The sequence below is a fragment of the Magallana gigas genome, chromosome 7, assembly GCF_963853765.1.
Source record: "Magallana gigas chromosome 7, xbMagGiga1.1, whole genome shotgun sequence".
Lineage (NCBI taxonomy): Eukaryota > Metazoa > Mollusca > Bivalvia > Ostreida > Ostreidae > Magallana > Magallana gigas.
Window position 1 is genome coordinate 40,908,091 of NC_088859.1, and position 14,499 is coordinate 40,922,589.

A 14,499-nucleotide genomic window follows, 5' to 3' on the forward strand; every position below is an offset into this window, starting at 1 on the left:
AGACAGATTGAATTGGAATGTTTTATTGTTATACCACACAAGCACAATTTTTTTTTCGACCTGGTGGGCTGGTACTAAGTTTGCATCCGTTTGACTTTTTAATGAAACATCGAGAGCTTGTGTAATGATGGGATTGTTGACGCGGGCTAGAAATTATGTGCATGCAAACAAGTTAAACAAGTTATACAAGTTTGAGCTGTAAAAAAAAAATATACTTTGGGTCATTATGTTTATTCATCAAAAAGGCCATGAGCAGATCACTACTAAATACATGTACCTAATAAACTATTAAGCCAAACCTAGCTTCAGATGGCCGTAGATTGTGTTATTTCTAGGTAATAGGCAATAAGCACAAGCTTCTTGTGTTTTTTTTTTATAAAAACTATGAACTGAACACGAAAATTGGGACGACATACAGAGAACAGGCAATGATTAATGCCAGTACATCCATTTCTGCCAAATGCAGAACCATAACATACCGGTATATGTGACTGCTGTACAGTTGAATTTGACCCACTATCTTCATTGCGAGCCATTTCTGCTTTTGAAAGTGATGATTCGACTTAAACTTTAAAACGTACAAGGACAAAGGCGAAACTTCAAAACCTAACTCTTCAATAATGTTTGCACATCAGCATACTACGGTATGCCCATCGAATTTATAACTTTTATATCAAGGTATAGATTTAGTGCTCAAATATCAGACCTCTCACTATTGTCAGCAGAAACGGGTGTACATGTTATATGATATGTAAAAGGGAAATATTGGCCCCTTACGTCATAAATCATCACATAAAAGCAGGGCAAACTATAACAAGGGACAGAACTCTGACAAGACTGGCCCCTAAGTCAAGAAAATGTTAGCGAACACGACAATCACATCACAGAATCCAGCATAAATCCATTATTTGTGTACTGTGACGGGGCATTGCTTGAATAGGTAACGTTTGTATATGAATGTTCCTTCTCGTCAAGTCGCTTCTTTCGGAATCTGAAGGAAAAAAAGACAAAAGATATACCGTTTGTTTCAACATCAGAACTTATTCAATAATACTGCTGGCGTTTTAGGTAAACCCAAGGTTAATTCAATAAATATGTATTCTGTAACAGTACAAGAAGATTAATATTATGATATGACTCTACTAAAACCTGTGCACCCGTCTTTGAGCTAGTATATCTAATATTGATATTCATTTCAAACTTGGTAGATTATAACATAAGATTTTCTGAAATTAATTATTATATTTTCCTCGGACTAGAATAATGTTTTTTCGCGGCCAAAATTAAGAGGGCAGCGCTTTTTTTTCATTGCATATATTTGACTAAACAAAACAGATTTTATTTTAGAGTACTTCATCTTGATTGTTTTAAACTGGCAGTAACAAACGGATCCAACACACACACACTTATAAATGTGAGAGAGAGAGAGAGAGAGAGTTTAATTGTATACATGTGTATTTTTACTGGGAAATACCCAATTAAAACCGCTATAGGAAACTTTTTACCTTCGTTTCATTTTGCTCATTAAATTTAGCAATGAACATTTAAATTCAATGACAACACGTTCCACTGTATACCAAAAACTGTTTGAAAACGAGAATTTGACATAATGAATGATTGTTGAATGTTATTTCCTTGTAAATGACAATGCGTATATCAATGGTTGATAATTTTGTAGAGGGAAAAATATACTGTCAAAAATAACTATCGATTTTTTTTATAACAAGGCACTTTGATTTTCTAAAATCTAAAATCAATGATATCAACAATTATTTGGGTTTTTTTAAAAGTCATAACTGAAGGGTATAGTTAATATAATTAATACTTCATGTATAAATAAATATTGGCCTTTAAGTATACACCAAATCAGTGTGTGTAGTCATGCAGTCATTGTGACTTTTTTTAGATTCTCGACAACGTGTTGACTGGTAATTCAAGCAGGACATGACTAATGTTTTTGTTTATTAAATTCAATTATTAATTGTTAAAGGAGCTGTAGTGAACCATCAACCTTTTAAGACAACATGAAATACCTGCAGAAAACAAACGTTGAAATGATTATAGCAACCACGACTATAGCTGCAACAACCGCAACAGCAATCATAGCCACACTGGGAACAGCAGGCATTTTGTTCGCCTCTACAGATAAAAGAAAAAAACAATATCAAATATAATATTTCTTGAATTGTGTCACTCAGCTTGGTAATTACTAGCATGGTATATGCACATTTATGTAAAAATTTAAATCGTTACCACTGCATGTGAATCCTTTCCAACCCGGCGAACAACCTTTGGTACAATGTCCAGTTGTCCGATCACACTCTTTATCTATACAGTTTTGCGCGCACATGTTTTGGCATTGATCTCCATACCAACCGTCCTGACAGCCCTGTAAACAAGCACCTGTCACGTTGTTACAAGAAACCATGTTTACGCTCTTCTGACAGTACTTACTGCACACTACCATGCACTGTCCAGTCTGCTGATCACATACACTACAATGAGAGGGACACTTTTGTTCACAACTTTTCCCCCACATTCCGGCGATACACGAGCTGCATTGTCTTGTGTCCGCGTTACATGTCAAACACGAACCCTCGCACGCCGTGACTGGGAGCTTCGTCCCATCCTCCGGGATATTGCACAGCAACCCTGTCCATCCATCTATGCAACCTTCCAGACACTGAGCAGTAGTTCTTTCACACGCACTGTTTTTGCATGTACTGCTACACTTTTGACACACGCCATTTTTGGCATAGTAACCTTCTTTACAAATGTTACATAAATAAACGTCAGTTTTTACGTCCCGTTGGCAAGAATGGCAATTTTCACATAAGGGTACGCACTGGAAGTTAACCATATGAAAGCCAAGAGAGCATGACGTGCACGTTTCCATTGAATCGCATGTGCGACACCCTTTTGGACATAATTCAATACACTGGGGTCCATAATGTCCTTCTTTGCAACCGAAATGGCAGTTTCCGGTGGCCAAGTCACATTTATCCTGAAGACAAAAACTACATCCCGCGACACATCTATTTTCCAACAACTGATACCCACTTAAACATTGGTCGCAATTGAGACCATCTGCACATGATACACAGTGTTCTACACATTTTTCTATACATTTTGAACCGACCCAGCCTGCTTTGCAACCATTGTCACAGACCCCATCAGCTGAACATATCTGATCCTTGCAGTTCTTGCACGTAGATATACATTTGCTACCTTCTAGTTCAAACCCATGTAGACATGCATCACAGGAATCGCTAGAGTTACATTTTGAACATTCTGCAGGGCATGGAAGATCACACTTTGTTCCGTGCCATCCGTCAACACATCCTTGCTTACATTTGCCATCAGAAGAACACATCCCATGAAAACATTTACTACAAGAACTATAACATTTCCCATTGAGAAGTGTCTCCTGAATGAAGCACTCTTCACATGAGTCTGAATTGCTGCATTTTGAGCACCCCTCAGGGCATCTCTGGTCACAATGACTACCAAACCACCCTTCTTTGCAACCAAACAAACACTCTCCAGTAACTTGGCAGTCATCCTTTAAACAGTTCAGACACATTTTCGAGCAGTCCTCTGCATATCTTCCTCTGACACACTCCAAACAAGATCCTGTTTCTTTCGAGCATTTCGTACAGTTTTTCAGACAATTCTTAGTACAGTGTTCACCATAAAAGCCCTCTCTACATTGATGGCAGGTTTTTTCAATATCGTCACACACTGCACAGTACTTTTCATGACAAGTTGTATCGCATTTATCTCCAAACCACCCATCTTCACATTCATCTATACAGACTCCTGTTGTTGGATGGCATTTTGTGGACCCTCCTTTGCAATGTTCACTGCATGAATTACATTGGCCGTCCGTATCGAGATAATAGCCACTTTCACATCCCACACAAACTTTACCGTAACCGAAAAATGGCTCGCACCATACGCAATGATCTATATCGCAGAAAACATCGCATCCTTGTTCTTTTGGATAATAGTGAGGTTCACATCCATTTAGGCATGTTCCATTGCTTGAGCAAAATTGATTCCCCCCTGCGCAGTGTTTACATGGGCAACATGAGCCCTGCGACAAATACCATCCCGTATTAGCTTCGCATTTCTCGCAAACGCGAAACCCTAAAGTTTCCTCCACATTAGTACATTTTGACATTGTACAAGAACAGTTTTTCTGAGGCTGACTGTATCCAGCAGCGCATTCGCTACAGACGATTTCATCTGATATCATGTCTTGGGAACAAGAGCTGCATATTTCTGGACATTTCATATCGCATCTACTCCCCGCTAACCCTGATTTACACATCAAACACTCGTCTTTTGAGCTGCATTTGGAACAGTTTTGAAAGCATTGTAGGTTACAACTTCCTCCAAACCACCCGTCTTCACAGCCGTAGTCACAGTACCCAGTGTCCTTGGTACACATTCCACCAACACAGTGACCACATGGATCCTCGCAGTTCTCACCATGAAACCCCTCAACACACTCTAAACATTTCCCGGTTGAAACATGACAGAATGCGCAGTGCGGGGGACAGGAGTAATCGCACTGACTTCCCCACATCATCTCCCGACACATCAGACACTCGCCATCAGTTTGGTTACAAACCATACAATTTTGAGGACACGGCTTTTCACAGGATTCTCCGTAAAATCCATCATTGCAACCAAATTGGCAGGTTCCAGTGGCCTGGTCACAAAATCCACGACGGCAGTGGCCGCATTGTCTCGCACAGTTTTCTCCAAAGTATCCCTGAGCGCAGTGAATACATTGACCATTCTCTATGCTGCACACGTGACAGTTATACTCGCATTCATTCTGGCACATTGGACCCCAGTAGTTCGGCTGGCAAGTCAAGCAAGCTCCCGATTCTTTTTGACAAGAATAACAATGGACGCATTCAAAATTGCAATTTTCGCCAAACCACCCATCAATACACGACAAGCACCTCCCATTTGATTTTTCACATGTCGAGCATGTGTTTGGACATGTGTGTTCACACTTCTGTCCGTAGAATCCCGTTAGACATTTTCCACAATCTCCGGTTGTATTGTCACAAGTCTTGGGTTCGCAATAAAGGCAATGCATTGTAACTAAAAAAAAATAAAGCAAACAGTTTTTAAGTAAAATATCATGTAGTATTTTCTTATAAAATCTTTACATTTCACGCAGTCTTTCTGGTTATTTTCTCAAACAAATGTGGTGAAATATTTAAACAAATTCCTAATATCATTAACTTCCTTCATTAACATAACAAATTAAAACGCACTCAAAACCTTCGAAAGAGCGTGAGTCACATACTAGCGGTATGCGGTTTGTGCAGTATGTTATTATGTCCCCTTATATCGCCAAAACTCATCTCTTTTATATAAGATTTGTGATTTATTTTTCGTGAATCATAAAACTGCATAAAGTAATCCTTGTTCAACAAAAACGGGCGTTTCACATTTACAAATGATGTTTGATTTTAATTACCGAACGAGACATAATGAGCTATAGTTAAGTATATGACAAACTAATTAATCGTACAAAGCCGAAGTCAATTCACGTAACGTATAATTATCAGAGGGGAAAGGGTTAATTTTTTTTGCATAACGTTATCAATGAATAATTATACATAATCAAATAAATGTGTGTTCCGAGATTTTTTTTAAAAATGTCTGTTTACATAACTACCAAGTTAAACGGATTTATAAAACATCTTTTATGAATAAATAATAATGAAAATCAAATAATTCTTCCGTGTGCATTAACATTAGGGAACTGCTGAGTATGACGTTTGTCTATCTAACCCATACTTTTTCTTTCACTTCCTTTAACAAAGCACATGATTGAAACTGATCATATACAGTACTCAGTGGTTTAGAGTTATGTACCTTAGTAGATTCAAAATAGACCATGAAGCTTACCAAACGTTGGCCCTTTCTTCCTAGAGAAGTCTGTCGAGAAGAAGTCTTGTCCGGCAACGTAAACACACAGTGTGGAACAGATGACCAGTAGTGTCAGAAACTGGACACAGCTTACAGAAGTCATCTTAAGGTTTCTTTCACTCCTTTATGAAGAATTAATTACTGATACGTGATTATTTTTTCCAATTGAATTAAGGAAAATTTTTGGTTGCATGCATAATTAATTCCAACGTCACGATGCACGATTCTTTGTATCCAAAATCAAAGGAAATCCGTCAAGATACTTCAACAAAAGACTCCGTCTCCATTTCATTCACAGAAATTATTTCTTCTTTTAAATCAGACGAATTAATTTAGGCTGTAATACTAAGTCTATATGTATCGTGTTCGGTCTCCCTACGCAATATGAAGATAAATTATCATTAGGTGTTTCTGTCAAAGGTAACGAAAAAAAAAATTTGCATACCTGTGACAGGGTTTGGTAATGCCCTGGTATACATTAATGGTGATGTAAGCGACCGTTCACTTAGCTTTACAGTGATGAACAAAACCGCCTAATGATGGTAATGAATGTAGAGTATAATTTTGTAAACAAATTGTAGTTTGCTATAACAACTCTTTACATATGTAAGCATGTGTAACTTACACCTAAAACCAACATTAACAATATCTAGAACGTTGAATTACTTTTTTTTAAAACTATGATTGATGTCGAGATTCGTTTCTTAACTTGCTTTACAACACGCCACATTGTTCATCATTGTTGCACAGAATGGAAAAAAAAATGGCCAAAAAAAATCATATTTTAAATTTACGAGAGTGTATTTTTTTTTTCTTGGTAACATTCAGCATGCACTTTATATATATTAGAATGAAAAAGTTTGTTTATTTCAAAGGAAACGGTTGTCTATTTTATTTTTTTAGCATTTTAGACACAAATTAAACAGGTTTTGCACTGCTTGTGTCAAAAGTTTTTACAAAGTTTTCCAACATTAACATCAAAATAAATAAAAATACAGAACGTCTATACACTGAAAAGCATGCCATATACATTTTGAGGGGGCGATTTTATTTGCCAATCAGCTTAGTAAAAACTTTAGCTAAATGATTTATTTTGTTGTTGTTGGAAAACTTTGCAAAAACTTTTGACATCAAACAGTGTTGTGTTAAATCGATGTCTTCTAAGCATTAAGTATGACAATCAAAATTGCGATTACATGAAGTGAGGGTATCTATATTAATAGTGAAATGAATTGTCATTGCAATAAAAAAGAGGTTTCCCTCTGTAAGTAAAATTTCATTTCCTGTTAGTACTTTGATTTGCTCGTTTTTGAATTTTACAAAATTATAATTCATTACATGCAAAGGCGTTTGAGGTTAATACTTTTAACAGGTTTTCTACCTGTCACAGGTCATGCCTGCTGTCCGATCCTATTTCATTTTGAAATGAAATATTGATTAAACTAACAAGCAGCCCTGTGGGTGTTTAAGTTCAGCATTGGAATACCGTACACAGGGAAGCAGTTTTAGAAATCTTCTCTTCTATAATGCTTCTTTTGTTGAATTACTATCTTGGTATATACATGTAGTTATTAATTAGATTCAAAATTGTTGAAAGCCATGGCCATTGAACCAATAATTTAGTCCCGGTGAAAATTTCAACATTTGAAGATACAAGGAAAATCTTTAACCATTTTCTTCCCTGAATTTGTAGTACTATTCCAGCATCATGACGTACATGTAGTAGATACGAGAGTTTGCCTCAGTGTAATTTCTTTGGACTGACGCATTTACGGAATCTAAGACATTTCTTCAAAGAAGATGGGTGGATAGGATACTGTGAAATCAAAATATCAACAAATCTGAAGATTTCTTTTTAAATAGTTCAAAACAATGTATATTTACCACAACATTGTACTTATAATGTGTTGATTTAAACTTGCATCTCAAAACCTTCGAATAATGTAATTTATTAGAATTTCCATGCCTTTTTTATAGAGTGGGCATGTGCTTTATATTTTTGTCATTGTCTAAATAAGGTCTCATGGTAAACAAACCAATTTCAATCAACAAAAACGTGGATATGACCCACTTTACATTGAAAATATTATTTATTTCCCAACAATTGAACTTTTCAGAAAAATACCTATCCGAAAATTTGTGGCCAAAGTAACATAGAGCATTTAAACAATGGCTCGGTGGTTAGAGCACGCACCAAACATTAGGAAACCTTATAGAACTAGTTGTTTTATGTTGTGGGTTCGATACCACCAACACTTAAAGGTAATATTATTATCTTTTATTGTTAAAATATTCAAACTGAATATAGCTAGAGATTGTGCTTTTGCAAAGTTGTATTTTAACATTATCAAATAGATTTAATTAGAGGACATAAAAATTTGAATTTTTTGAAGACTAAACCAAATAGGCATATATGCTATATTACCCCCATCCTTTTCACTACCTCGCCCGCTGATCGCCATACTTGTGTCTAATATCATGATCTCTAGAGGTAGCTGGATCATTTCACATGAGTACAAATTAATGATTTTTATTTTGTTATTTACACCACGTTTGCCATTTCCCACCCACTGGCTTGGGTATGTTTGCCATGTGAGTTTTTAATGAAAAAAAATCTAGAAGGAAGTACTACAAAAACCCTCAGAGAAAGTGTTACTCAGGTGAGAGATGTGGCCCATGGGCCTTTTGTCCCTTACTACTGGATGTCATTGCTGTGTGTGGTGGTATACATGGTGGTCTGCATCTCCACTTCGACACGAATCAAAGTACTAAACCTTTTAATAGGATAAGATTTTTGGCAACTTATTTTTTTTTTTTTTGTTTGGTTATTTTGTTTTTGTTTTTGTTGTTTTTATGTTTGTTTTTTTTTAACTTAATGATACCGTGATTCAGATACAAAAGCACTGAAATTAAGGAAAACTCTTTCCGGTGTTTTCAACGTATTAAAGAAGGTAATCTTTGGTTGGCAATAGCTTAAATGATATACGGTCAGACGGAAACATAGTTCTAACATAGTAGGAAGCATTCAACGACGGGGCACGGATAACCATGTTACTGGGAGATTGTTTTATAGAGATTGTTTTATACAGCCTCAAGTTGACATATTTGACAACCCAATCGTTTAATTCAAGAACTAACATGCATTAATAGTAATGAAAATTGGTTTTATGATTGCTGTATAAATCGTCACAACCATTTCTTCATAAAAAAAAATCCCTCTCTTTCTAAATGATTTTATATATCTAGAAAAAATAATATTTCATAAAATGATTGAGGGTAATCGTTTTCCATTGTTTGGTTTGTTTATTTGTGGGGTTTTTTTTTTTGGGGGGGGGGGGGGGTTAGGGTTTTTGTGGTTTTTTGTGGAAGAGGTTTTTGTGTGTGTGTGTGTGGGGGGGGGGGGGTTTACACGACATTGTTACTACAGTACTTTTGGATCAACTTGTATGCCACTGTCATATTTAACCTCCAACATTAGCCAAAAATCGTCATTACAACTCTAATACCCTACAATGAGGGGGATATAAAACTTCCTTAAGAATAATGTGTGGGCCCACAGTATATTTTACCGAATTTATTGGCATAGTAAATCCCCTGTTCCCTTTTTGTCTTATTTACATATTTAATACCGTAACACGTACACCTACGAGTTCTTGATTTTTCATTTAATCTTTCAACTCAAAAGTACTGTGAATCAATTAAACAACTGAAATTGGGACAAGCAAACATCTTGAATAACTTAAAACGGCACTATAGGACTCTTGCACACAAGCAGAGCTTAGTGTAATTTTCCTAGACAATTAGATTTTCATATAAAACAGGGACCTCCAGGCCCAAGTAATATCAAGGCACAGCTGGCAATTTCTAGTGAATGATACTTCATCATTGTCAATTCTCACTGTGGTTCAAAGGCGTGGAATGCATTCCTATCGTTCACTAACGTTCATTAGTGTCCCTTTTACACCATTTTCAGATTAATTACAATTACACGTTAATTTGTTCAAATCCTTTAATGAATCAGATATATTATTACAAGTACCATGTAGTAACACAGTTACTAAGAAATACATGAAAATACATCAATATATGAATAAGTACATCACAAAACTTCTTAATTTACGGTCAAGCGTACCGTTAAACGCAGATATACAAAAATATAAAATGATTGTACAAAAAGTATTTTTTACAAACAATCATTACTTTCTGAAGTAGACCGTTTCAAACACGGGTTTCCTGGTGATCGTGCACTTCCCGTTATCAGGACATTTGTACCTGCATGTCTCCCCCATCCATCCCTCAACACATCCATACAAACACTCGCCTGTGATGCTATCGCAAGGCAAAAGTTCGTTTCCGACCCGCTTGCAGTTCTTGCTACAGAATACGACACACTTTCCAGTCTTGTGATCACACGTTCTACAGTTTTCGGGACATATTTTATTGCAACGCGAGCCCCACGACCCCGCAACACAAGCTGCACACTCCCCAGTATTAGAGTCACATGACAAACAATTTCCTCTGCAGATCTTGACGCTTGGTTCTATTCTTATAACATTCTCTACGTTACACTTGTCTCCGGTCCAGCCCGTCTTGCATCCTTCCAGACATTTTCCAGTTATGCTGTCGCAAAGACCTTTTGTTCCTTCACAATTAGGACTACATGCTAAGCACTTGCCGTTTGATTCGTAATACCGATCCCTGCACTTTCTGCATTTTGCAGCAGAAGACATGGACTTTTCGCAGACGTCACAGTTCTTGATATCACAAACAAGATGAGGACAGTGTTTGTCAGGGCAAGAAGAATCGCATTTCTCACCGTACCCTCCGCTCTTGCAGCCATCGAGACAGACTCCCGTCATCTGATTGCACCTCAGTGAACCGCCTTTACAAAATGAGCTACATGACGTGCACCCATGTCTCTCCAGGAAATACCCCTCGTCACAACCCTTACATATTTTACCATGTCCATAAAAGGATTCGCACCAAGTACAGTGCGGAATATCGCAGTACTGGTCGCAACCCTCGGTGGCGGGGAAATACTTCGGTTCGCAACCATTTTTGCAGTTTCCGTTCTTTTCGCAGAATTGGTTTCCACCAGCGCAATGATGGCATGGGCAGCAGGTTCCATCTCTTAAATACCACCCTTCTGCACACCTTTCGCAAGCAAATCCTTTTCCTCGAATTTCCGTAATTTTTGTGCATTTAGTATTTGTACACGAGCAGTTTTTCTCAGGAATTTTGAAATCGCCCCCACACTCCAGACACATAATATTGCCGGTGAGTATATCATTTGCGCATGTTGGACACCGCGTTGGACACTGTACGTCACAGTTTTCACCTGCCAATCCCTTTTCACATAGCATGCATTTGTTTTCTTCAGCACAACGACGACAATGCTTCATACATTTTTTATCACACTTGGCACCAAACCAGCCGTCCAGGCAAGCACCTTGACAGTAACCTGTATCTTTTTCGCAATAGCCGTCCATGCAGTTGTGACAGTTCAAAGCACATTTTTCACCATAAAACCCAGGGTTGCACTCTAAGCATTCACCAGTCGTGATATTGCAGAAATCGCAGTTGACCGGGCACCTGCTGTCGCAATATTCTCCCCACAGGGGAGGTTCGCACATCATGCACCGTCCATCATTTTGGTTACAGACTCGGCACTTCTGAGGACACGACAGTTCGCACTTTTCGCCGTATCGCCCATCGTTACATCCGTAAGAGCACTTCCCCAAGTCTCGATCACACATACCCTGCCGACAGTAATCACACATTAGATTGCACCCTTCTCCGTAAAAACCAGTGGCGCAGTATTGGCATTCTCCTGTCGCAACATTACATCGTTGACACGTTTCTTCGCACGTGTTCTGGCAGTTTTCTCCCCAGTTGTTGGACCAGCACGAGGTGCAAGCCCCGGTGACTTTGTCGCACGTGTCACATTGACGGCACTCCTTGTTGCACCCCTCACCGAAAAATCCGTTCATGCATTTCAAACAATTGCCGCTAACTTTGTCGCAGGACATGCACGTGTTAGGACATGTTTGTTTACACATATCTCCATAGAAACCGTCGAGGCAGCTGGTACACGTGTTGGTGACATTGTCACACGTGCCTGGCGTGCAGTACATACAACGGACATCTCCTGCAAGAAACGATATAAATGTATCTGAAACTGCTTCATCCATTGTAAAGATATGTATAAAATATATTTGTACTATATTTTCTGTTTAATGGAATGCAATGTTAATTGCTAATTAACAGAAAACATTTATAAAGAATCTTCATCGACAGACTTTATATTACGTGCACTTTTTCTTTTACGAATCCAAATTATGTTTTTAACATCATGACTTTCGATTTATAAACCACATTATATTAATTGATAAACGTTTTTATAGTCGTGTTTCGTGACATATTATGATAATAAGATCGAAAATAGGATTTAGATAATTAAAACAGATGTACATTGACAATGCTAATATGTCAATTAAACCGAGGAGAAAGGACTTCCGGATGTTCTCTCAAATAGAAGAAGTCTGTGATTATTATTAATCATAAAACTATCATATAATCTCTTTTTCTTAAATAAAAAAAAAGAAATTCAAGAAGTTTACAAATAATTTTCATACCAAGCTCATATGCACGTTTTATCAATGTAATAAGAAAGATTGTCGAGTTCAATAAATTCATTACATGATAGGTTTGCGTTAAACTTTAGTCAACGTACTTAAGCTTTCTTTCAGGAAATAAATGTAAAATCCCTAAAGATGAATATATTTCAGTAACAATATATATATATATATATATATATATATATATATATATATATATATATATATATATATATATATATATATATATATATATATACACACACACACTAAGTTGTCGAAGACCTCGCTAAATATGGAAATTAAACAATACGATAAAAAAAAAAAATTTGTTCAAAATATTACTATTATATTATTAAACTTTACATGCATTTGTTTATTATGAATATTCTGGAGTCTGGTTTTTAGTTTTAATTAAATCAAACAGACTTACCTCTGCCATGGTGTGAGTGCCCTGTAGAGAACTGTCCATCTACAACGCTAACGAGAGTGGCCAGACTGACAATTAATGCAGTAATTAATACTTGTCCTGTCATCTTTGTCTCGTCCTATGGCAGTGTGTAGCTCGCACCAATCTATATAATTTTGATTAGAAAACATTAAGACTATTTGACGCATACATAATTAATGACGGGAATTCAGCTGTCAATTATATACTGACGAAATAATGGCCGTCACGTTCAGTTAAACCCAGATACGTAATGCATGTGAGCAGGATAAACGTTTATTATTCCATGTATGTACATATTTATTCATGCTTGGACAGAAAAAGACAATTTGACTTTAAAAAAAAATATCAAAAAGGGTTTCCTGTGCCTGTTTCGGGCATTAGGTATACATAAACGATTAATACTTACATTTTTTCCTGTTTTCTTTGAAAGCGTCACAGGCCATCTATCTCAGACATTGTAGAAAGGTAAGAATCGGTCAACCATCATCCTAATCAATCAACATAAACCACGGATCTACAATGTACACACCGCTTCTGGATGCACTGATTTGTGAACAAGCGAAATAGCTATCAACAGTGTTTAAAAAATCTCTATATTGGTTTCCACAGGCGTTATGAATTTGATTTTCTTGTATATAATTAACGAAAAGTATTCAAATAGAATAAAGTTGTCAAAAGTGAAATTCAAATTCCTTCGAAATCGAAACTGTACAATAAATATTATCCAAAGATTTGCATTGTTTGTGATTTTTTTTATCAACACTTAATATGAGTATGATATAGACTACAAGTTCCAGAAATATTTTTTGGAATACTTCGGAATCCTGGAATTCTTTTTACCGGTGGATTCAATGCTGTTACTATTATTCTTGTCTACAAAATTCCCAATTTAAAAAAAAAAACACCTTAAAGTTTGAGCCCTAATCGCAGCCGTAATTCTTGGTTTGATTGTAAGATTTTGCCTAGAGCTGGTTATCACGATAAAAGGTTTATCCATCAATCTTCCCCTATTTTGAAATAAATACAAGTGTATGTGTAATATGATTAATTGTTAACCTTTTATTGGAAAACGTTTCACTCCTATCTATTCTCACGACTGATTTTAAATCGATCAACGTACTGCGCCCAGGTCCCTATATAACAGGAACCTTTTTTTGCTGCCAGAGGCTACCAAGAAACCAGAGGGTCCACGAGTTCCTATCGTATCATCCGATACATCCACAACCCTCAATGGCTCCACTTTTACTGATCGGACTTTGACGATGGCATTGCTGCCTATCTTTTGTTTAATGTGGTCCCAGAGCTTGAATCAAACACCAGTATATTATAACAGTTCTATGTCCGCTGTTGCTCCTTCCCCAAACACGTGCACTTCTGACCCAGAAGTCGGAGATTTGATAATATCCATACTGGCTTCCTTGCAACCTAGTATGTATGGCACGCCAAATTCACAAAAATGAGCTAAACATAGTT

General features: G+C 36.9%; 2 protein-coding genes across 3 annotated transcripts; both read right to left on the reverse strand.

Moving 5' to 3' along the window:
* Positions 1-7: 7 nt before the first annotated feature.
* LOC105329804 (multiple epidermal growth factor-like domains protein 6) lies at positions 8-6,352 on the reverse strand. The gene is made up of 4 exons (XM_011431245.4): positions 5,938-6,352; positions 2,254-5,121; positions 2,034-2,139; positions 8-991 (listed from the first exon to the last, which is right to left on the reverse strand). The coding sequence occupies exons 1-4, from the start codon at positions 6,059-6,061 to the stop codon at positions 877-879; spliced, it is 3,213 nt and encodes a 1,070-aa protein (XP_011429547.3). The 5' UTR covers positions 6,062-6,352; the 3' UTR covers positions 8-876.
* Positions 6,353-9,958: 3,606 nt separating this feature from the next.
* On the reverse strand, positions 9,959-13,585 carry LOC105329803 (multiple epidermal growth factor-like domains protein 6). Of its 2 annotated transcripts, XM_011431244.4 has the most exons (3): positions 13,433-13,585; positions 13,009-13,150; positions 9,959-12,106 (listed from the first exon to the last, which is right to left on the reverse strand). In XM_011431244.4, exons 2-3 carry the CDS (start codon positions 13,109-13,111, stop codon positions 10,155-10,157), a joined length of 2,055 nt encoding a protein of 684 aa, XP_011429546.3. In that variant the 5' UTR covers positions 13,112-13,150; positions 13,433-13,585; the 3' UTR covers positions 9,959-10,154. The 2 variants fall into 2 exon arrangements, with proteins under 2 accessions (XP_011429546.3, XP_019923465.3); XM_020067906.3 differs by lacking the exon at positions 13,433-13,585 and having other exon boundaries at positions 13,009-13,205.
* Between the last annotated feature and the right edge of the window lie 914 nt (positions 13,586-14,499).

Coding starts and splice junctions, on each gene's coding strand:
- LOC105329804 (XM_011431245.4), bottom strand. CDS start 6,061: ATGACTTCTGTAAGCTGTGTCCAGTTTCTGACACTACTGGTCATCTGT. Junction 5,122..5,937: donor GAAGAAAGGGCCAACGTTTG/GTAAGCTTCATG, acceptor ATTTTTTTTTAG/TTACAATGCATTGCCTTTAT. Junction 2,140..2,253: donor GAAAGGATTCACATGCAGTG/GTAACGATTTAA, acceptor TTTTATCTGTAG/AGGCGAACAAAATGCCTGCT.
- LOC105329803 (XM_011431244.4), bottom strand. CDS start 13,111: ATGACAGGACAAGTATTAATTACTGCATTAATTGTCAGTCTGGCCACT. Junction 12,107..13,008: donor GCACTCACACCATGGCAGAG/GTAAGTCTGTTT, acceptor CGTTTCTTGCAG/GAGATGTCCGTTGTATGTAC.